The sequence below is a fragment of the Myripristis murdjan genome, chromosome 4 (genome assembly GCF_902150065.1).
Source record: "Myripristis murdjan chromosome 4, fMyrMur1.1, whole genome shotgun sequence".
NCBI classification, from domain to species: Eukaryota; Metazoa; Chordata; class Actinopteri; order Holocentriformes; family Holocentridae; genus Myripristis; species Myripristis murdjan.
The window spans coordinates 11,858,502-11,881,162 of record NC_043983.1 but is presented as its reverse complement, the minus strand read 5'-3'; the positions used below and the strand labels follow the sequence as shown (position 1 = coordinate 11,881,162).

Genomic DNA, 22,661 nt, shown 5'->3' with positions numbered 1-22,661 from the left:
GGCTGATTAGGGAGCCACATCAGTGGAGGAGGGCTGGCTGAGTGTTGCTCAGGACCACGGGGAGCTGTGAAGGAAAGGACAAGAGGAGGAGGAGAGAGCGCTGAGGGAGGAGGGCTAAAATGGAAGGAGAAGAGGAGGAGGAGGCGAGGAGGAGGAAGAGGCACCGAGGAGCTCGGGGCAGCAGCATACTGATAGATCTATGCCTGTAATGATTGCACAGTCACAGCCGCCACCTCCCCTGGGACGAGGCTGCATTCTATTATCCCTCAACCTCCTGCCCTCTGTCTCACTACACTCCCTCACCCTCCACCACAACACACATACACACTCACACTGATCTGCACATACACACACACACACACACACACACACACACACACACTCTCTCTCTCTCTCTCTCTCTTTCCTCCAGCCCCCATAGCACAGCTTAGACAAAGAACAGAGCAGAGGATTTTATAAACATGAGATCTGAGATGGATATCTGGTTTGATACACAAATGCATGAGACATAGATACACAGTCAGGCACGTGCACGTACACACATCTACACACGCACGCTTGCGACACAAATTGAAAGTGTGTCAGCAGGACAATATGGTGGCAAAATACACAGCTGTAAAGAAGATAAATATCTCACACAAACTCATAGCCAAGAGGGCAAACCTATACTTGTGTGGTTTGTTTTTGCCTATTTACAAGTGAATCACGGCTCGTAAACAAAAGTCAAATGGATTCACAAGCAGCCTGCTCATTGGACAGAGATTTGGCAAGGTTTAACCCCGTCAAGTAAGAGGTTTTGATGGCGGGAGGTCAAAACAAATCAGATCCCAGTCCATGTAACTTTAGATAAGTGTCCGCAGTATTCATGCCACACTCATTTCTCGGCCCACATATGGAGGAGGCACTTCACCTCATCTTTGCCTTTGGCTCAATTTGCTATGTTAGGCTTTCTGAGCATGTGCGCCTGCTGGTTATCAGATTATACTCATAAACCTGGCGTTTTGAGCATGTTCCCTGTAGCTGGCTTGGATTACATTCTCACTCCTAACAAACCTCACCACAGTTGGAGGAAGACTGAGACTCGCAGTTCAGTTTCTGTGCGGGGATTTGGTGGGGCCCCAATTTGAAATGGCAGCATTTTCACTTCCCAAACAAACCGAACTGAAGGAGTAAACGCTCCAGAGTTTAAATGTCAGGCTTGCACAACAAATGAGTAGACTGACCAGCAGCTTCAGGAGCCAGAAGCGAGATTTGTAGTAGCAGGTTTTGAAGGGATTGATGAGGAAGAGCACCATGAAGCCGTACAGGACGAGAGGGTTGATCTGCATGGGCAGGTAGGTGTACTCCGAGTAGAGACAGGACAGGATGCTCATACACCACAGCACGCCCAGGAAACCAGCAATCTGCAGCAGAGAGAGGGGACAGACAAGAGATGATGGCGCAATGCAACACATCAAATCAAAATTAGCATGTTCATTTGAAAAACTGGTACTGATTTCTTTGTATTTTGTAATTTTATAATATAAATAAAACCTGCTGGACATATATTGTTACTCAAAAGCATAATAGTCAATCTGAAAATAGGTTTTTTCCTATATTCTCGATTTTTCGATTTTGTTTATTCTCAGGTTATTTGCATGTTTTCCTCTGAAATGTTCATGCTCTTGCCTCAAACAGGTGTTGGTGTGAGAGGTTGTTTCGCGGGTTGATCTCGAAGATGAGCACGTGGTTGACTCCGGCCTGTCTCCACCCATAGGTGTTAATGCCCAGTAGGAAGAGGAACTGGATCAGGAGGAAGCCGCCCCGATAAATCCGCACCAGAGGCCACACGTTCTCGTAGCGGATAAACACAGCACCTGGAACGGCGGGTACACAGAGTCATACATGAGGTGATTTCATGGGGAACGGGGGGAAGGAAGAGGAAAACATCATCCGTTTTTAGCACAAAATATTACAAGTGTAACTCAAACTACTAGCTGTTCATTGTTCAGCATTCACCGGGAGAGAAAAAAAATGTGCAAATTTGAATGTTTGCTGTGACGTACCGGTGAGAACGAAGGAGATGGCGAGGACAATGAAGACGCCGCAGTAGAGACCCACACGGAAAGTCGTCCAGGCCAAAGCGGGCTGAGCCAGGCAGAGAGGAACAGAAAAACAAACTACAGACACCGCAACTGAACACTGTATCTATGCACAAGTTCCCAACTGTATCTATATAGATTCTTTTTATGTGGCTCGGTTTATAGCTACCGATAAGTCTGATGCTAAATATAGCTGACACTAAATAAAGCAGGGCTTGTCGTAGATCAAGGCCTTTTTTTTTTTTTTTGTGGAAGGCTTTCCCAAAAATGAATCCATTACCAACCTTAGCTCACATGAAATTTCACACAACTACACCCTACAGAGTGCGTCTCCACATTAAACCACTTGGCCTCATTTCACTTACTGGAATAGATTAGCTGCAGGCATGCCTCGGGGAGAAATGGACAATATTTACCTCGCACAGTTTAGCTTAGACATGACAGTAACTATAATCAATGCGGGAATAACAGTATATATAACATAGTGGATGCCACTAGACTCTCATTTCTGAAGGATATCCTGTCTGTTCAACAACATAAAGGCACTTATAAAATCAATAGGGAAGGGAAGAGCAGCTCTCTCTCTCTCTCTCTCTCTCTCTGTTCCCACCATCCTCACATCCTCTCTCACGTTACCTCTGTCACCTTTTCTTATTAATCCACACCTTCCTACCCTGTTCCTGCCCCACTTTCACTCCCACCTATCACCAAAAACATTAATAATACAGTGCGATAAGTTCAAAGTTTTTCCTTGCTAAGATGCTCTCTGGTATTTATTGAGTGTGGGGGCTTTTTTTTTTTTTTTGTGAAATACAGAGCAGCTTTATGCTTTGTGATATTTAATCACATTAAACAACCTGGAAGGGGAAAGTCTTTGGCTGAACTGCCCACTTTGCATATGACCACATGTTATAAGGGTTCATGAGTGATGATCATGTCATTTGAAGGGGTCACAGGCCAAAAATGTTGAGAGCCACTGGGGTAATAGATTGATAATGTTGTAGACAACAACAACAACAACAACAACAACAACAAGGTGCGAAGTCATGCTGGTGGCAGCCAGTGAGACCAGCAGTGGCGTTGCTGACCTGTGCTGCTCCCAGTGGAGGAACTCTCAGCCTCTTCATGGCCCTCTGACGGTCCCCTCCCTCCAGCTCTGTGGTCACCAGAGCCTGGACACACACACAGACACACACACACACATTAGACACAACACACATTAACTGAAACTGTAATGTGTGTATGGTATCTGTGCTTATAAAAGTCTTTTTTTTTTTTTTTTTTTTTTTACATGAAGTGTGTTTATGTGTGTATTTGTGTGCACCTCTGTCTCAGAGATGAGCTGTGTGATCTTCTTGCAGGTGTAGAAAGGTGCCACCTCCACGTGAGCCACACGCCAGTCGGCCCCGCGAGGAGTGTCCAGGATCTTGTCATGCTTCTTCAGGATCTTACGGAAACCAGTGAAGTTCAGGTTCTGCGGGAAAGAAAGAAGCAGCTCTCATCAAGTAAGAATCAGAAACGACACCATCCGAATGCTTAAACCGCTGAAAGTGAAGAAGAGCTGAAACCTGTAAAAATAACTTTTTTTATTGAGGTTCTTTAAAGCTGTAATCTATGAGATCCTTGCTTTTTTATTTATTTATTTATTTTTTATTTTTGCACCATCTTGGGTGCTACTTGATGACTGCTGCGGCGTTCTTGTTTTTGCGTTACACTCGCCAGAGAGCGCTTGGCAAACAATCAGCAATGCCAGCACTGTGACACCCTTTTTTCTTGGGTTTTATGTTGATGAAGTTTGAATTTCTGTTAGCACGCTCTTTTGTTGCCTCTTCAGCCTCAGCGGCTATCATGATCATGGTAACTGCTCCGTTCTCCCATGGCTGCTGTACACATATAATGTATTATACTAAAACAGACATTTAGTTATATGAAAACGTTGTAGGTTATTAAAGAATGGGCACCTCATTTGTCAGATGTATAGATTTCTGAAGTCTTCCTTTGCATTTGACAACATACATGTACATGTGCATGTGTGTGTAAGTGTGTGTTGAAACCTGGTAGTTCTGGAGCAGGATGAGGCTGAGGTAGAACTCGCTGAAGGCCAGCTGCAGGTCCTTGATGTTGCGGTGTTTGCAGCGCTCCTCCTGCGACAGGTGGAACACCGTCTTGCGTTTGCGCAGGCCGGGCGGAGCGTTGCTCTCCCGCTGAGCATCCAGTGAAGACTGCAGCTCATTCTGCAGCGTGGCGAAACGTCTCTGGGCTTCAGCGAGCTTTTCTACAGATGGGAAGATGAAAGGGCAAAGTCAAAGAGGAGATATTTAGATTTTTTTTTTTTGTGCTTTATTACTGAGAGAAGGAGGGGTTTTGCACATTAGCTTGCTTCACATCTGTACACACACACACCTCCACATCTGGAAGCACAACAACACACAGCCTTCCACCTCTAGCCACTGTAACAACTGCAGATTAAATGCCTCTATACACTGCAAACATACAGCAAGATGCCGTTATCATACAGACACTATTTGTAAGCGGCAGGCATCTATTATAAATTATTCCAAGTCATTCTGGGTATAGTTGAATTTGACTTGACACAGCTTGATACAACTCATCTCATCTGTTCCTGAGTGGAAACTCTCCTTGCAGCCAGCCAAGGGCATAAAAACATAGCAAAAGACATAAGAGTCATTTATTAAAACATTGCAAATAAGCAGCACTAACACTAACAGAGGACTCCTGACAACAAGCATTTGAGCTTTGGATTTTCTGACAGTCTGCTGATTAAAGATGTTAGGCGGTTCCTCCAGATCGACACCAGTGACCTTACCAGCCTCCTTGTAGTTAACCCCAGTTGGCAGAAGACATATTCCCATTTTTCCAAACAATTATAGACCTGTAAAAGAGTTATGAGCACTCAACATACCCTGAGGGCGTTAAGCTTCTTGAGACAAAATAACTACAACAAACACTGTGCACACTTTTTTTTTTTTTTTAACATGATTTTATCCATCTAGCCTGCTCCCTCCTCTCCTCTCCTCTGTCAGGTCCAGGATGCTGCAGGATGGGGAATATTAGGTTTAGCAGACATGTGAACGTGGCCTAGCGAGGAACCATTATGAATTATTATCTGGGTCAGGGATAGGTTAATATACCCAGAGAGAGAGAGAGAGGGAGAAAGAAAGAGAGAGAGAAAATCTGACAGGACCTGGACTACTGCCTGCATTTCATTATTCTCTGCCTAAAGTTCCCCTGCGTATCCTCCTCCCACCTCTTAGCCATAGAGTTATCTTTGTTCTTATAATCTTTGTCTCTTTATCTCTTCTCAACTGTTTTTTTCCCCCTTACAATAAACAAATCAGTGCATCCTGCATCCTGTACTCCTCATAATGGCCCTTCATCCTTCTACATATTTTACCCTTCAGTCTTGAGATGAGGCATCATGCAATTTGAATGCAAACAGAGAACAGAGGGGGGTAAAGACAAACTGTACCCATCTAAACAGAGAGAATAAATCATCCGTTTTAGATAAACTTATAAAATAAATAAGCAGCATTTTCACTGTAACATTTTATTGCGGGAAACCTGCAATCTATAAAACTACAGACTTGTTGAGAGCTTGCATGAAGGTTTCGACGTGTCCAATAAAAGCCGTCAGTCTTAGCAGACTTAGCGGGAACACAACTCACTGTCAGAAAGACACAGAGTCTGGGGAAGCACTTGAGCTGCAGAGGACTGCAGTGGTGACATTCACGCTTTGCTGCTTGAGCACACACCCCCATGCGCGCCCCCACACACGCTCTCCAGATACCGCACTACCTGCTTCACTGCAACGCCACAATAGCAGCCCCTCTTTGATGTCTAAAATTAGAGTAATCCATGTGAGGTTACCAATACTGTCTGTCATAACATTGCTTGGACGCGCACATGACAACAGCGGCGGGCGTGAGAAAGTCAAGACCCTGACAGCCAGCCAGTTGTAGGCTTAGATTAAATCTGAGGTCTGGGAGTGAAAAGGCAACTACAATGACAACCCACTGTACAGAGCACGGCTGGATCCTTCTGGCCTAATCCCCATCTGTCTGGATGAATGATCCCCAATGGTGAACTTAAACTAACCATAAATAAGTGGATGCTTTGACATGCAGGTGCTGGTGGTTTATATTTCCACTGGTGTGGGTGTAGTGGAGAAATCTAAAGAGCTCCTCACTCAGCTTTCCCAGGGGCAGACCAAGGTGAAATTGTTTTCTGTTAAAACTTGTTAACGTAGGCAAACTTTGTGGGTAAAAACCTCTGTAACAGATAGAAGAGCTTTTCGTGGTGTGCTTAATAAAAGTGGCGTGAGACTAAAAGTGTTGTCCAGCTCACTTCCTTTCACTGAATTGTCAGGTCAAGGACCCCTTTCAGAGAGACAGAGCAACACACACACACGCACACACACACTGATAAAGCTGCGTGTTGGACAGGATTCCATAATTGCTTGCTTCATCCTGTTGTGTGTGCAGGATAAACAAGATGCCTGAGTGGAGGACAGAGATGATGTTTTCATTTTTCATTTTTCTCAGTCTGCTGAGACACTGACTCACCATGAACTTACACATGGCAGCTGTGGCATTTATTTTATTCTCTCGCATTCTTCTATTCCTTATCCTATCACGATTATTCATACTGACGGGTAATACTATGCACGGGAGCCGCACTCCAAAAATCGCAAAATTATGACCCTTATTAAGATGTTAATTAAGTGCCTTCAGCCCTACTATCAGGTATTTTTCAGTGCACATCATTCAAAACAAATGAACTATGTCGTTATTATCCTCACCAGATGATAATGAAAGCCTAGCTGACCACGGGGACGTTGGTTTGAGTCCCGAAATAGAACACGCTCCTTGGAGAGAGATGTTCGACCTCTGCAGCAGCGATAACAGAGAGCCTCTGGCATATAATCAAGATGTACGAGGACAGGAAAAGTTTGTTATAAGAGAGACAAAAACTTGGGAGATTTCCAGTTTCTCCAGTAATGACAAATCAGCCACCCTTCAAACAACGTCTGCAAATAATTTATGCCCTGTTTGTTTCCTGTCATAGCCATCCAGCAGCCAGTTATGTCTGGCATCATTATGCGCTGGGACAATATTGGCTGCCCGTTTTGCCAAGCAACCTTGGCCCACGGTTGACCCAGACAGCCTGCACTTCCACACGCAGCCTCTAGGGGAAGCACTGTCTGCTGGTTGATAAGCCTCATGCACCCCTGAGCTGAAGTTCAAGACAACAAGGCAAACTCAGAATATACTATGGCTGCCATCTCATGTTACATGACATACATACACACTCCTCTCTCCCTGAAATACACACTGGCAGGCGTGCTTGCCTAAATATGACAGTCATGGCTGCCTCAATTGAACGACCAAGATTAGATGCAATGTCACTTGGCCCTGAAATAGCTGGCTCATCTGTCTGGAAGCAGTACAGAGGAAATAAACCATGTGCGTAAGTCATTAGTGTAATGACTCTAATATACTCCCATTTAAACTATAATACCACTCTAGTGTTTAACTTTAAAGTAGTGCTTTATTTTAAACACATCTTTACGTCTGTAACTTATTTTGGCTTTTACCACTGACAAACCACAGTCAACAGAGGAGAGAGGGGCAGATTGGTGGAGATAATGTGGAGAAATTTAATATAAAAAATGGTCAATAAACTACAAGACACTGGACTTGGTAACAAGCTTCAGAGGTCTCAAGGCACACTGAAAAGAAAAAGTACAACATCCAAATATGTTTCAAATGTATTAATTTTTGCATACAGTTGATTCATCACAAATTGATATGACCCAATAATGAGTGGTGCTTTATGGTGGCAAAAGACAACATCACTAATCAGTGGTTCTCAATCTTTTTGGTGTTAATTGATACATATCAAGCAGCAGACCTGCATTTGATAAGATGTAATCTCAGTGATCCCCATCTGGTGATATTTAGTTATTATTCCATAACTGCCCATACTGTTTATCTGACTGGCAGATAAACAGTGACGAGACTGAAACCTATGAACACAACAGCTACTCTTATACATTCTGTCATTATTTCAATGACATAACAGTGAAATTAAAATACTCCCCATTTTTCCGGAGACCCCCTGGAACTTCCTCAAGGACCCCTGTGGGTCCCTGAACCCCAGGTTGAGAACCGCCAGACTGAATATCTTTATTTTGGATTATTTATTCGATTCCTATTTGTGAAACTCAAACTCAAACATTCAGGCAATAAAATAACTCTAATGCTAGACGGATATTACAAATGTTGCAGGACATTTCACATTATCTGAACCACCGAGCAATTGTGTTGCTGCCCGATTTGGACCATGCATGTGCAGAACCAAATTTAACAACATGATGTAAAATTCAGCAATCGAGCATCTACCACTCTATACACCATAATTACACACACACACACACACACACACACACACACACACACACACACACACACGTTTGCACACACACACACACACACGTTCGCACACACACACACACACACACACACACACACACACACACACACACACACACACACACACACACACACATTTATGTTCTGTTCTAATCTCTGTTTTCTTACTGTTTTTCTTCTGGGTTTGATTTTCCAACAGAATAAAACACAAATGCAATGCTATTTGGTGGCCGACCCTGAAATCCTGGATGTTTGAGCTTCTCCACGAGCATGAAAACGCTCCAGAAGACGTGGAGACTTTTCAAATCAGTGCAGGCGATAAAGTAAATTACCACACAATAACAAAGTAATTGACAATAATAAACTCAGGCAAGACGTTCACTGTGATGGATTACCTATCTCAAGCAAGCTTCAAGCCTCTGCAATTTGATTTTTGTGCTATAATGAAATGAATGGAAATGAATGGCTGCCTGGAAGGTAGGAAAACACGTTCAAACCTCTAATAAAGCATGGCATGCTTTGGAAAATGGTTGGTAGCCATATAAAAAGTATACCCCAAAAAAAATGTAGTCAATGGGCTGTAAAATTTTGAATGAGCAAATCAGATTGTACAGATGATTGATTGATGTAGTCAGTACTGCTCCATCCCACTGACTTCAAATCCAGCATGAAAACGAAAAGAGTTTCAGTAGTCTGATTCAAAAATGCTTCATGGCTTTGATTTGATATATTCTGCATGCAAGGGAATCAGTCATGATGCAAAATGCGGCCGGCATGCATGGTTACCTGAATAGAATGTGTTGATTTTCAAAAGCTCCTTCTCGCAGGTCTGGAAAAACTTCTCCTCAAACTTGGCGTAATATCTCTTCACAGTGTCTTCATCTGTGACTGCAGGAAGAGAGAGAGAGAAAAAAAGAACAGAGATTAGCTGTTTGACAAAGTGCAGGAATATTTGAACATATACAGGAATTCTTCACTTTAATTATCTAGTTTTTTTTCTTGAGCATGTTTGAGCTTTTCATGAACGCCATTGCGGCTGTGCTGAAAATATCTTCGAGTGATGTCACTGCATTCACTTTCGGGTCGTCAGCCAAGGAATGCCAAATGCACACACACAATCAAACAACAAAACGGGACCAGAAACACAATACAAATTGCCAATCGCTGTTGTTAAACCAGTGTTAACATGTTTTAGGTGAGAATATTCCCATAAACTTTCACTGTCTTTAATCATAGTAACCAGCATTCTCTTTTTATAGGGAAAATAAAAGTTTGTAGCTTGTAGACTTTCCAAACTTTAATGATACAGAAAAATCTGGAAGTTTTATGCGGGTTAACTTAACACAAAATAGGCCACAAAAATAACACTATTTTAAGGAAGTGGTGGGTGAGTGGGAGACTGCACAGCAGAGGTGCAGCTGAACACACAGTGGCTCACCTGAAATAGCTGCAAAATAAACAGTGACTATATCAGACATGCACTTAATATTTCATTTTTAAAATATAGAAATAAGTAGACCATACACTAAAAATGAAAAATGAATGCAAACTTTTTACAACTGCCTGTAAAAGTCACTCTGCACTATCAGCCAACACAGAGTACACTAAAAATTTGGCATGCAACACTGGAGGTAATGCATGTGGTACATGCATGATCTTGGTGTCTAAGTTGATATTTATTATTAGATAACCTGGCCAGTGACACTATCTTCCAAAAACTTGGTGTACTCCTTTAAGACTCTTAGTTATATTTCATTACATGGCTTTTGGCTGAGCAGGTCAACATGGCTATGGTTGAGAGGCAAACAGGCGTCCATTCAGGATTACAATTAGATCAACAGCTTCCTTCCGTCTCGCTCCTCTCTGACAAAATTCTGCATGCCTTTTTTTAGGACCGGCAATTCAATCAGCATCGATGCTCTGTCTCAAGCAATCATCTGCCTCATTCACAGCAGGCTATCTGACACCTGATGGAGTTTAGTTACCTGTCCAGCCCGCGTGCGCTTGGATGTGCGTACATGCAGACACACACAGAAACACACCAGTCAGTTCTGTTCAGTTTGATTCAAAGGTGCTTTACTGTGTGAAATCCAAAAGCAAAAACAACACATCATAGCCACATAACAACAAATGGATCAATTATATCATACTACCTGATCCCTAAATCAATAGAGTCATTTATCAAAAGTCAAACAATGTATATCCACATGCCCGACATACGATCACTCTCTCTCTGTCTGTCTCCCACACATATGTACCCACATCCTTCTATAAACATTTGGCATTTCGATCAGTCAGACTTGCTGTGCCGCTGGTATCTGAATGTCAAAGCAAGACCTTTACTTCATGCGGGAAAAAGTGGACTTTAGGAGTGAAGCGGTTTGCTATCAAATGTGCGATGAAATATGCCTTTCTGTGCCAGATCCAATGCTGATACTCTTCTGAAAACATAAGCTGTTACACAGAGAGTGAGCCCAGGCACTGACTGAGAGATGGAGAGGCATTCTCCTCTGTACACAATAATAAGGAAGAGACGCCCAAGGCTGCAGGCTGTCAATATCCCCGGTGGGTTCACATACAAGCACACGCATGGTCACACACCTACACATACACGCACACATTCATGTCAACTGCATAAGACTGCAGTGAAAAGGTGAGAAAAAAAAATTGCTCAGAACAGCAAAGCTTTACATGGAAAATAAATTAGAGACTGTATCCATGTTGTTCTAGCAAGAACATCAAGTAAAGTTAATTAAACCACACTTGGCGGGTGAAAATGACAAATTGGATACTGTGGAAACATACAGATGGACAAATGTTATGAGGCATGTGGAAGGGCAAGTCCTTACCGCGGCTGTAAAGTGCTGCGGTATACCTCTGATTGTTTGCCAAATCCAATGAAACATCAAAAGGGAGGCCATGGATATAAAATAGGACAACGTGCATCCAGCTGCAGCTTTATGAGCTAAATGTTAGAGTTTGCAAACAAGAATTGACTTTGATATGGGATCAACTTTGACTCAGCTAGGATGATAAGAAGGCATAGATGGGGATAGAGACGAGCAAAACAAAGCTAAATATTATTCATGTGATACGACAAAGATTCTGTGGTACAAATGGACAAGAGTAAGGAGAAAACCGAAAAGAAAGGTGTGTGGGAAACAGCGACCAGTCTCTGCCACTGCTAAGAGCTCACTTATGTGCTTAAGGAGTGAGAAAAAGAAGGAAAGATGATATAGTGGGAAAGGAAAGAAACTCTGAAGATCGGGATGAGGGAGGGAGAGGCGAAGGAGGAGCAAGGAGCTAGAGGAAGAAATGAAGAAAGAGGAAGAAGACAGAAGAAAAGAGACTGGAAGAGGAGGTGAGTATATCTTTGTGCCCTCTCGGAGCTGCTCTGCTTCACCGCACGGTTCAGCTGCAGTCACAACGCTCTGAGCTGTGAAAGGTTCAAAGCGCAGAGCTCAGCCACCTCAGCATCTACTGGCCGCCTGCTGCAGATGGACAGATGACTGGAGAGATGCACGCTTGACTAGCTGAGCGACTGGCTGGCTAGCAGGCTAGCTAGCCGTGACAGAATGACTAATGGTCCAACACAGTCCAACACAGTCCAACACAGTCCAGCTTGCAGGCAAAGCATCAAACTGAGTCGTATTGCGCTTCAAAGCAAAGGTTTATAGACAAAAAATGAACACTGTGTACAAAGAAATAAGCAAATCCCACACAGGACTCCGATGTAGAGTAAAATGATGATAAAAGGTACGAACCAAGTGGGTAATTCTTTAAATTGGCAACATTTAATTTCTGAGAATTTCCATACGTGATCATGTTTAAGCAAATATGGTCATTATAGCAAAACATGGTCATTCATCTATCTATCTATCTATCTATCTATCTGGATATCACTGAAAAGCCTGTCCATAACAAAGTTCCCGCTGGCCCAAAAAATGCCACATTTTACAAATTAATTTCCTCGCTTCCACTTTATAAACATAAGATACTCATGGCAAAGGCATTCATTGTTAATGTACCACTCATTAGGTGAACCACAGCTCAACCACATGATGTAATCACACTCTTCAGCAATTTTCACAAGTACACACAAAGTGACAGAAAGTATTTGTTATAAAGTCAACAGTGGATTTACTGATGATCAACAGTGCACTTTCAATATTGTTATGAAAGGATATTTAATCACATTTTAATCAATTATTTGTGAATTATGAATGACATTTTGTTTTGGAAAAAAAAAATGCCATATGGTCTTTAATTCCAGGCCTCCGTGTGGAGTACAGGCACAAAACAGAGAAAATGTCAAATATAATACCTGCAATATGGTTGATAATTTTACCAGATACCATTTATGTTTAACATAAATGACTGAAATCATTACAGCTGAATTTAGAAGAAGATAAATACATTACATAGGGATGCTTTAGAAAACAGATATTTTCTTGTGGCAAACATACATTTTTTCCACTTATTTATAAATGTAAAATGTCCTACAACTTTAGAATCAGTCAAATAATTTAGAGTTAGCAGCATGATGACCATGATGACATGACTGAAGTTATATAGAGAGGTTATGAAACGACCCCTAACCTTCACGTCTTTGTTCTCCTGTTGACTCACACTGAAAAGAGCGTGAGTGCATGTTTGTGCTTGTGTATTTGCACATGCGCACACATCTGTTTGTCCATGCGTTTGTGTGTGTGTGTGTGAGAGAGATGTGTGAGAACAAAGGCCCAAGTCGGGGCAAGCTCATCTTTGAATTCATTCTCACAGCTGTGATTCACTGAGGATTCACTACACACTTGCTGTTGACATCTCTATAGCTGCTAACACACTTCCCCCAGTACGTATCTCTTCGAAACCTGCTGCACACACACACACACACACACACTATCATCAATTATTATCTGTGTCTCATAACTACATATCAAGCCTCACTGTCTTAATTCTTTATTTGCCTCCTACGACAAACTCTATAAGAGTGGAAATGGACTGAAACTTAATTATGAAAAACATCCCGAAGTCATGGAGCTGTTACAGCATTGTATTTAATCTATAGCGTCAGTGTTCATATGAATCTGACAGCTTCTGTTAGAGCCACCCAGTATGGTTTCTCATTATAAGCCGTCCAGCTGGAGAAGGAGACAGCTCCCTCCTAGACTCCGAAGACGCGCAGCAAAGGTAGATAAAAGTTTTGCCGTCACAGAAAAAGACAGCTTGATCACTTCCTGAGGAGAAAAATGAATGATTTCAGCCCCCAAAAAAGGACACAAATGTCCAAGTAGTGGAAAAAAGGCAAGCGCTAATCATTTTGATAACTTTTTCTGTGGATTCCATTACATGATGAAACATCTCAGACTCTCAAACATTTACATCATCCTTTTTCCTCTGTTCAGCCTCCAAACCGCTGATATAAAATTCTGTTTTCAAGATGTGAGCCCTCCAACTTCCTCTCAGTGACTTTCAGCCAGACAGACGAGTCCACGCTGGGCGGCCTGAGTGGGACGGCTGCCTCGGCACTTACATTCAAACACCCAGGACACACACACGGACACACCAAAAGACCTTTGCTGCCTTTCCTCCTTTTCCTCCAGCCGATGCTAAAAGATCCCCCGCAGACCTGAAAACACTGACATTTGTTTCATGGTGTGTGTGTTTGTGTGTGGCCAAGCCAGAGAGATGATGATGGAACACCACAGTGGGAAATAATGGCTCTGTCCCTGCAGGGCTGTACGGAGATATATGCCTGTGCTTAACTCAGTTTGTGTGTGTGTGTATGTGTGTGTGTTTTGTGCCGAGATTCACCTCTATAAGTGTCAAGTATGAACAAAATTCTCATTTGTCTCTGCTGATCCCCACAATAACTAACTATCAGACCAATATGTGCAGTGTTTGCAAAGACATCTGAGTCAGTAACTGTGATGCCTATTTATTCCTCTATCCAGGCCAGACAATTTACAGCTGAAGGAAGCCTCTAATTTTGCTCAAGCAACCATAGCCACTATTTATCTACGCTAAAGCGAGAGAGAAATCAATGCTTGGTTTGACTAAATTAAAAAGCATTTAATTAGCGCTATAAATCACGGCTATAAATTGAGCAACAGCTCGCAGTAAGGCCTGTGTTTTGTTTTTCCCATTCCCCAAATACGGCATTTTGTCTTGTTTCAGCATCATCAGCACCCGCAGCTAAATCACCAGTCCTGCAGCAATAGTGCGTCAAGGGGTTCGGGATTCAAGATAACAAGACACACTATGATACAAAATGGCATCAGCAGAGTCCGACACAGAGCAGTGTATTGCGTTAATTTACTGTCTTAGCTCTTCCAGACAAAGAGTTGAGCTAGAAAAACAACTCTTGACCTATTCCCCTGGTGGCTTGTAGCAGGCAGCCCCCTCTCTCCGCTCTTATCCCCTTCTTCTGTAGTTTGTATAAATAAATGATGAGTTCCACAAGGCAGCTTCCCCCCCCGAACCCGAGTCTAACCCCCAACCCTGCTCTCTCTCTCTCTCTCTCTCACACACACACACACACAGATACATACACACCCGACCCCCAACTTCTTATATTCCTATACAGGCTTTTTTTGACCTGCTCCTCATAAAACCAGCCTATAAATCCTTCATGTAGACCCTCTACCCGCCGACAGTGATAGGGATTTGAGAAGAAGAGCACCATGCACGCAGACACAAACACACACATCAGACACACTCCATACTGTATCACACACATGCCGTAGCATTGTGGATCTGTGCAAAACAAACAGAACAAAAATAATCTATATAGCTGAGTATTGTGATATTATTTTTCACAACACCATGGATTCTCTAGCCTCTCGTATCGATATGTGTTGTGTAAGCACTGCCTTTTTGTTTGATGCAATGAGGTTTACATCTTGAATTTTGAAAATTGTTTTGAGTCAGTTAGTTGATTTCTTTAAGATGTTGTATATTTTATTAGTCTGCTGAGGCGGTAAGCAGTAGGGGGTTGGAATTTGGACTCTATTTATACATTTTCAGTCAACTCTGTAAAATACTGGAATATGCTGTGATGGCAAATCATATCTTGATCCATGTATCATGATGGGTAATGTATTAAGAGGGCCTTGCCAGTGCTCAGCTCTATAGTATAGGTGTGTTTCAGAACGGGAAGTGGCCTTTGGAAATTGTTCACAAGCAAACGGAAACTCTAAATGTGACCTGCTGGCCGCTTGTGGGTTTCTATTTCCCGTCACGATCTATTTTTCTTTTTCCTCTAACTCTCATTCATTGTGCCTTCTCTGCCCTCCATCTTTCAGCGCAGATTATCAGCATTTATCAAGCTGGGAGAAACAAGGAACGTGAATGGCATTGGGGAAAAAGAGAGCAATGCTTTCCTTTGTGCAAGGAGCTCAGATATCATCTGTCATTACACCGGAGCCTGCACAGAGGGGAGAGGACACAGCATCTATCTCCTCACAGTCCGCTAAATGCACTCATGTAGGTGCATGCACGCATGTGCACTCTTACAAACACACAGGAATGCACAAGTGCACTCAAGCACACACACACACACAATTTGTATGTCCCTCATTTTGTGCTCCATTTACCCCATTTAACGACACCTCATTGCTGGATATAAACCATGTTCCAGTAGCATCACTGTCAGGGGAGCTGAGGGGGCTATTACATTATGATTGTGGTTGTATTACCTTTCCTTATCTCCTCCCTGCAAGCAGAGACATGTAAATCATGTCTGAAGAGAAAGACAAACTGGGCTATAAAAGAAAATAGGATTGTGTTAACTTTGGGCTAATATTAATACAGAGACACAAAGAGTGAGAGCATATAAAACCATTCATCAACAACATCGTCTCGTTCCAGGCATTAAGAAAAGAATACAACACAAAACCAGCCAGACAGCTCCCCTTCCCAACCTCTCTGTGCTTTTTCTTCCACTTATTCCCATTTGGCCCTCCAGCCACAATTAATTCTACCAATCATCTCTCATCGAGGCCGGGGGAACATTAAGAATGCACACTCACCGGGTTAGACTGCCAGCCTGGGAGGACCAGAGGCAGGATATGGAGGAACCAGCTCCCAATCCATTGTGTACTTACTATTAATACTATCAGACTGCAAGCTAAGCAGCTGAAAAACAAACTACGCCAGCACACAGCAGAGAGAGAGAGAGAGATACAGAGGGGAGAGTCACACATTTAACACATTCTGAGAGGTGCTGATATCTCCATCTTGCAAGCGTATAAATGTGTATGAGAGAAAGAGAGATACAAAAGAAAGATGTATGTATGGGTGGGCACAGGCAATGGGTATCTTCCCGGCAGCCAACTGAATACATGATGAGGGGGAAGGAGAGGCCAGATGGGGTGTGAGATGATCCTGGGGACCAGAGGGGAAACACAACACACAAATACACTGGAGACTGGCATGGGAGAGTAACACTCTGAGGGTGAAAGCTCGAGAGAAAGGGAGGGGGAGGCGATCAAAAGGAGGAAAGAAAATCGGTGTTGTGGCATGACATTTTAAAAAATAAAGCAGTGTTTACACCAAGGCAAAATGTCGCCTCCGTGTAGGTGATTTGAGAAAGCTAATTACTGTGTGGAGAATGCCGTTTTAAAGTGGATACTGCTGTGTCTGCACTGCTATCTCACAAATAATACTGGGCTGTCTGTATCACAAATAATGTCACATAATGTTCAAACATTATGTGAAAGTACAAGACCAGTGCTTTTCAAAGTGAGGCTTCCAGGGAGTCCTCAGCAACATGAGGAATAGTTTTACTTTACTAGAAATTGTTGCTGTACAAAAAAAGTATAAGTGATCAATTTAACATTATGTTTTAATCTCACTGCAGCTTAACAAAAGTCAACTTTGGGGTCCGGAGCATGAAAAAGTTTGAAACCCCCCTCTACTAGATTACCTCTGGAAAGCTTAAGTGCCAATTTCAGCTTTATAGGCACAGGAGGGATTGACAGAAAGATGAACAAGGGAAAATTTGTTTCAGCTTGTTTAACTAGAGACAGAAAGACACAGAACGTCTTAGCCAGATGTCAAATCATCGTTTATTTTACTTTATGTGCCTATTTAATAAGTTAACTTTTAACTTGAGGTTTTGTGCCAATTACCGGAGTGAGTTCTCATGCAAAATTCAGATGCCAGGGATGTATTATGAAAGCAAATGAATAGTGATGTTTCTGCACAGACCCAAGTGAAGTGGGTCATGTTCATCATTACACTGACTTGTCCTGAGTCTCTCCTGCAAGACTCAAACAGTAAGTGTGTGTGTGTGTGTGTGTGTGTGTGTGTGTGTGCACGTGCTTTTCTTTATGGAGTTTGCCAGGACTTTCTCATCATGTCATGCCCTACCCTTTTCTCATCATGTCTACAATAAGCACCGACAATCCCAGCATCTTGGTTCTCCATCCTTTAAGCCCAGACACACACACACACACACACACACACACCACACACACACACACACACACACACACACATTCAAGACACTGTGCTGCAGAGACAAAACGTCTCGCGGTGACTCAATCTGGAGTTCAGTGGACGGCTAAATGGGCCTGATCGAAAGCACAGAGGAGGTTAAATGGGAATCAAGCGGGGGAGAAGTGAAGAAGTTAGATGAAGTGAAATGGGATGGAGAGGAGAAGTAAGCCACAGAATCTCCCAATCAGACAAACAGGATGCCCACAGGAAGCAGTATAATCGACCACTGGGGCAGATGGGAAAGTTAATTACTCCTGCCCTTTATAGTTCAGAAGGCAGTAAAAAAGAAGAGTGTGTGTGTCTTAGTGTGTGTGTCTGAGTAATTCAGTCTTTTTATGTTTCTCTCTCTCCCTTCAATCCACCCTCCTCTTATTTTACTAAGCTCCCGCTGCTGTGAAGTGTTATCTCAGACAGTCAGAGCGAGGGGAAGTTTGGCCCCGACCTCTCTCTCTCTCTCTCTCCTCCAGCCCCACACAAGGCCTTGAAGATCAGGACAGTCTCGCTGCGACTCTCCCTGACTCTTTGCATCTCTCCATAGGTAGATATACAGACCGAGAGAAAAGGCAGGCTGATAATATTGTCAATGAAAAGCCGCCTCATTTCTCCTCCGTGGCTGAAATGTTCGCTTGGCCTTCGTGACTTCAAGTGTAAGGCTCAAACTTTGTTCAATCATCTTGATTCCCTCCGAATTTTCCTGATGTTTTAAAATGATTTTTATCTGTGACACAGTAAAGGAAAATCGAACAGGCATTAGCCCTGCGTCTCAGGTGCATTATCAACTTTGTTTGGCAGCATGTGTTATATTTCAAGTCATTCCCAGCCTTTGCAACACAACCTCATTAATGAGAAATTTAATGTCAATATCACGTTTCCCCTTACAGTGTACCAGGGCTCAGGTAATGTCGGCTTTATTCCTTTGGCAGTGCTCCAATAAAGGATGCGGCTGGGTATCAGTGTCTCAGTATGCAAGCTCACGTACAGCACAGATCCCTTATTCAACAGTAATAGAAGAAAATCTAATCTGAGGTGATTAGGTCTGATCTCATGGAGGTTCTTTCAAAGAGAACAGTCACTGTGGAGTCGGCCTATAAGGTGTATGGAAGATGATCTCGCTAAAAAGTAGTCCAGAATTGAGTTATAGTTATAAGTAAAGAAAACGTAGACTAATGCAGAGTGTCATTCACTCAAAACAGATGATGGCTCTGTGTGCACAATTATTTCCCCTGCAGCTAGATTATAACTAAAAAGGGTCATGTTACATATAGGACATGTTCATTTGATTTCAAACAAACAGCAGACAGCACTTTATGAATTTATTTATTTATTTATTTATTTGTCATTTTAGCTTTATTCAATAGTGACAGCAGGGGGAGGCAGGGGAGGGAGGGGATAATATGCCAAAAAGGTCCTGGGCCGGATTCGAATGCGGTCTTCATACATGGTACACACTCTACCAGCTGAGCCACCAATTACCGAATTTCTATGCACTATCTGCAACATCGTGGATTCTTAACTGCTGTTTCTTACTATATTGACTGTAAAAGGTGTAATACAACCAGTTATGTGAATGAACTAGCCCCTTACACAGTACTTTCAGGCAGGGACAATAGCCTCTGGGCACTGACACTTGCTCACTTTAAATTGGTGTATAGCTAAGGTGAGGATTTCTGCAGGGTGTGATGCCGCTAGACAGTTCATGCCTCAGGGCAGCTCCAATTCAGCTGACACAGATTAGTATGAACACCAGACTATTACAACACAAACATTCAGACGCTCCTAAACCTAGTTATCTACTGAATCATATTTAAGCAATAGAACATTAGAGGCTGCGTGTTACAGTAAACAACATCATCGATCTATGAAACTCGCCCTCGGCTCGTGCCTGTGAGCAAATCAAAGCCGTGATGTGATTTACCGTAACACATGAGCCTCCTTGGGTTCTATTGCTTTTATACAACGATTAACAATTTTATAGTGATTATTGCTTTTAATACTGCGTCAAAAAATATAGTTCCTCGCACTGAAACTAGCGACATAAACCAACCTGAGGGGACTGTTCACAGCCAACATGCAACATTACATCTGTTACAATGCTACTTTCTAGCCAGCTGTTCAAAAAGTGGAGGGCCTTGTAGCTCCTCATTTCTTCTCCATTTTTTTTTCAACTCATCTTCCGTGACCGCTACATGATGAGGTGAAAGATAGATAATCAGCTGTTAGTTTGACAGCAGTTGTAGCAGGATAACACAGATAAAGCGATGTGGCTCCTGTCGTGTTACAGCAAATAACACGCTGCTCTCCACCAGTCACATTACTTGAACAGAAACCTCTGTTGTATGAGTTGTTGTACAAACTGTAAACATCTACTGGTATTCCAACACATCACATCCAGGTCTTCAAACAAAATTACAGTCAGAAACACCCAGATTTACACTGGGAGACAGAGGCAGCAGGACGCTGGACTCTGACCAGGGAAGTGAGACTGGATGGGAGGGAGGGCAGTGTGATGGAGAAACAAACACACACCTGGCACCACAGGCTACCCTGGCACTTCCCACCTCACCATACGATACCAAAATCAACTAGACTGTACCATGCATTTGTGTTTGTACATAGGTATGTGTGTGTGTGTGTGTGTGTGTGTGTGTGTGTGTGTGTGTGTGTTTTACTATCATCTGCCATTAGGGAACCACAACATAACACCTGATGCCGTAAATGCACTACACTTCACGCATGTATACATTTGAGGATGTCACCACTTTGGTAGTTGTCTCCTCAGAAACATCTGATACATGCATGTTAAAATGCCTGCTGACAAGATTCAGCAGCATGAAAAGTGCTTTATTGGCGTTTCACACGAGAAGAGACCATGGAGACACAGAAGAGATGCAGCGTGCATAGTCAAAATCACATAATTGCAGTGAAAAAGGCAGCACATTGGTCACATTTGGAGCCACACACAGGGTCACACCCCACTTGAAATCTGAAACAACATGGCCAGTGAACCCACAAGTGTCCTGGATTGACTGCAAAGGAACCGTAACCACTTCCAGATTATTTATTTATTTATTGGTTGAGGCATGTAGAGAGCTGAATTTCCCACCAGCAGCACTAAAGTGCTGGATTTCTCAGACATGCTGGCATCTTGAGACGCACAAGAGGCATTAATGGTATGTGGATGATGCTCATGCAGAGCTCATGAGCATCTAGCTGCACAGAGGACATGAGCCAGGCACCCCACTAATCAAAAGGCTTGGCTTCGACTCTGAACACTTTCCTTAGGGCCTTGGCAAGCTGGGTGAATCATACTCAAATGCATGTGACAACTCTGTGTCTGAGCCTGGGGTTATGCTATATTTCAAGGCTGGTGTTTACGTGAGCAGATGTAAGAAGTTTCTGCAAGTCATCAAAGAACTACAAAAGTAGTGCTATCATCTACTTTCATCTCCTATCTGCTTTGTGCATGACCAAGAATAAAGTAAGCCTGTATTTGCACAGATGTCTTTTATATACTGAGCCTCTGCTGTGCATTACACCTCAAATAAAACAATAATATTGTCAAAGTTACACGTATACTACATATATGCAATGCCTGGGTCTCAAATGTAAGTTAACATAAATTCTTACAGGTTCGGTCAGATCTTACAGGTCTTAGTCTGATAACAGGCAGTCAACATGGACAACTGGTTTTCTAGGTTAAAAATCCAACTTCACTCAGCATATGCATGTTTGTGTGTGCGTGTGTGTGTGTGTGTGTGTGTGAGCTCGCTGCGGTTGCAATTGGACAATATGGCGCTACAGAGCTCAGGGAGGAAAAGCACCAGGCCGCTGTGGAAAGTGATTCACTGATCCACTGAGCTGGAAAAACGAAGGTTAGATGAAACAAAATCTAATTAAAAAACAAAGGGAGTAGGGAATGGAGGGGTAAGGTGGACCGAGAGCGAAGGAAGAACATGAGGAGTGCTAAAAAAAAAAAAAAAAAAAAAAAAAAAAAAAATCGTGATGAGAACCAAGGAACAAGAGGGCTGGGTGCCGGATGGAGGGAGGAGGGGTGGGGTAGAGGGTGTTGGGGGCACCAGGACTCATCAGTACAGTGTGAACTCACAGCAGATGCCCAGAGCCTGGGGGGATTTGTGTGTGTGTGTGTGTGTGTGTGTGTGTGTGTGTGTGTGTTCTATTCCGCTCTGTTCTGTTCTTTCCTTTTCTATTTTTTTTCTGTTCTAAAGATCAATTAACCTTATCTTAAGTAAGGAGAGAGGCCACATCTTTATCTCCAGTTTAATGACCATTAAATATTTCACCATTAATGTAATGGAGCTAGTTACGGTCCATTACTAATACAAGCAGAAGGAAAATGAGGGAGTGGTGAGAAGTTTGCTGGGATGACGGCAAAAACTGCACAGCGAGTCCATGCATAAAATTTAATGACAGTAATTACTCTTCAAACAAAACATAACCCACCGCTGTTGCTCTAAAGCTCATTATCTCTCCGCGGAGCAGGAGCTCCTCTGACGGAGCAAAGCTGAGAAAACACATGAAGAGCATGGTGTGAAGTGAACCCAGCTATGGAGTCTCCATTCTCCTCTCAGGTCAGCCAACCAGCAGCTTGGCACCATTAGTCAGGGCT

At 42.8% G+C, this 22,661-nt stretch overlaps 1 protein-coding gene and 1 long non-coding RNA gene across 2 annotated transcripts in view; both read right to left on the bottom strand.

Moving 5' to 3' along the window:
- LOC115357640 (uncharacterized) overlaps positions 1 to 22,661 on the bottom strand; it is a 249,917-nt gene that overhangs the window by 15,485 nt on the left and 211,771 nt on the right. The window lies entirely within an intron of this gene.
- Positions 1 to 22,661, bottom strand: part of xpr1a (xenotropic and polytropic retrovirus receptor 1a) — a 79,501-nt gene that overhangs the window by 15,485 nt on the left and 41,355 nt on the right. The window contains exons 3-9 of the mRNA XM_030049212.1: positions 9,320 to 9,421; positions 4,136 to 4,356; positions 3,406 to 3,555; positions 3,170 to 3,253; positions 2,046 to 2,127; positions 1,669 to 1,856; positions 1,224 to 1,403 (exon numbers count right to left, since the gene is read on the bottom strand). Coding sequence (XP_029905072.1) covers positions 1,224 to 1,403; positions 1,669 to 1,856; positions 2,046 to 2,127; positions 3,170 to 3,253; positions 3,406 to 3,555; positions 4,136 to 4,356; positions 9,320 to 9,421 — 1,007 coding nt within the window. The remainder of the gene's footprint in view (positions 1 to 1,223; positions 1,404 to 1,668; positions 1,857 to 2,045; positions 2,128 to 3,169; positions 3,254 to 3,405; positions 3,556 to 4,135; positions 4,357 to 9,319; positions 9,422 to 22,661) is intronic.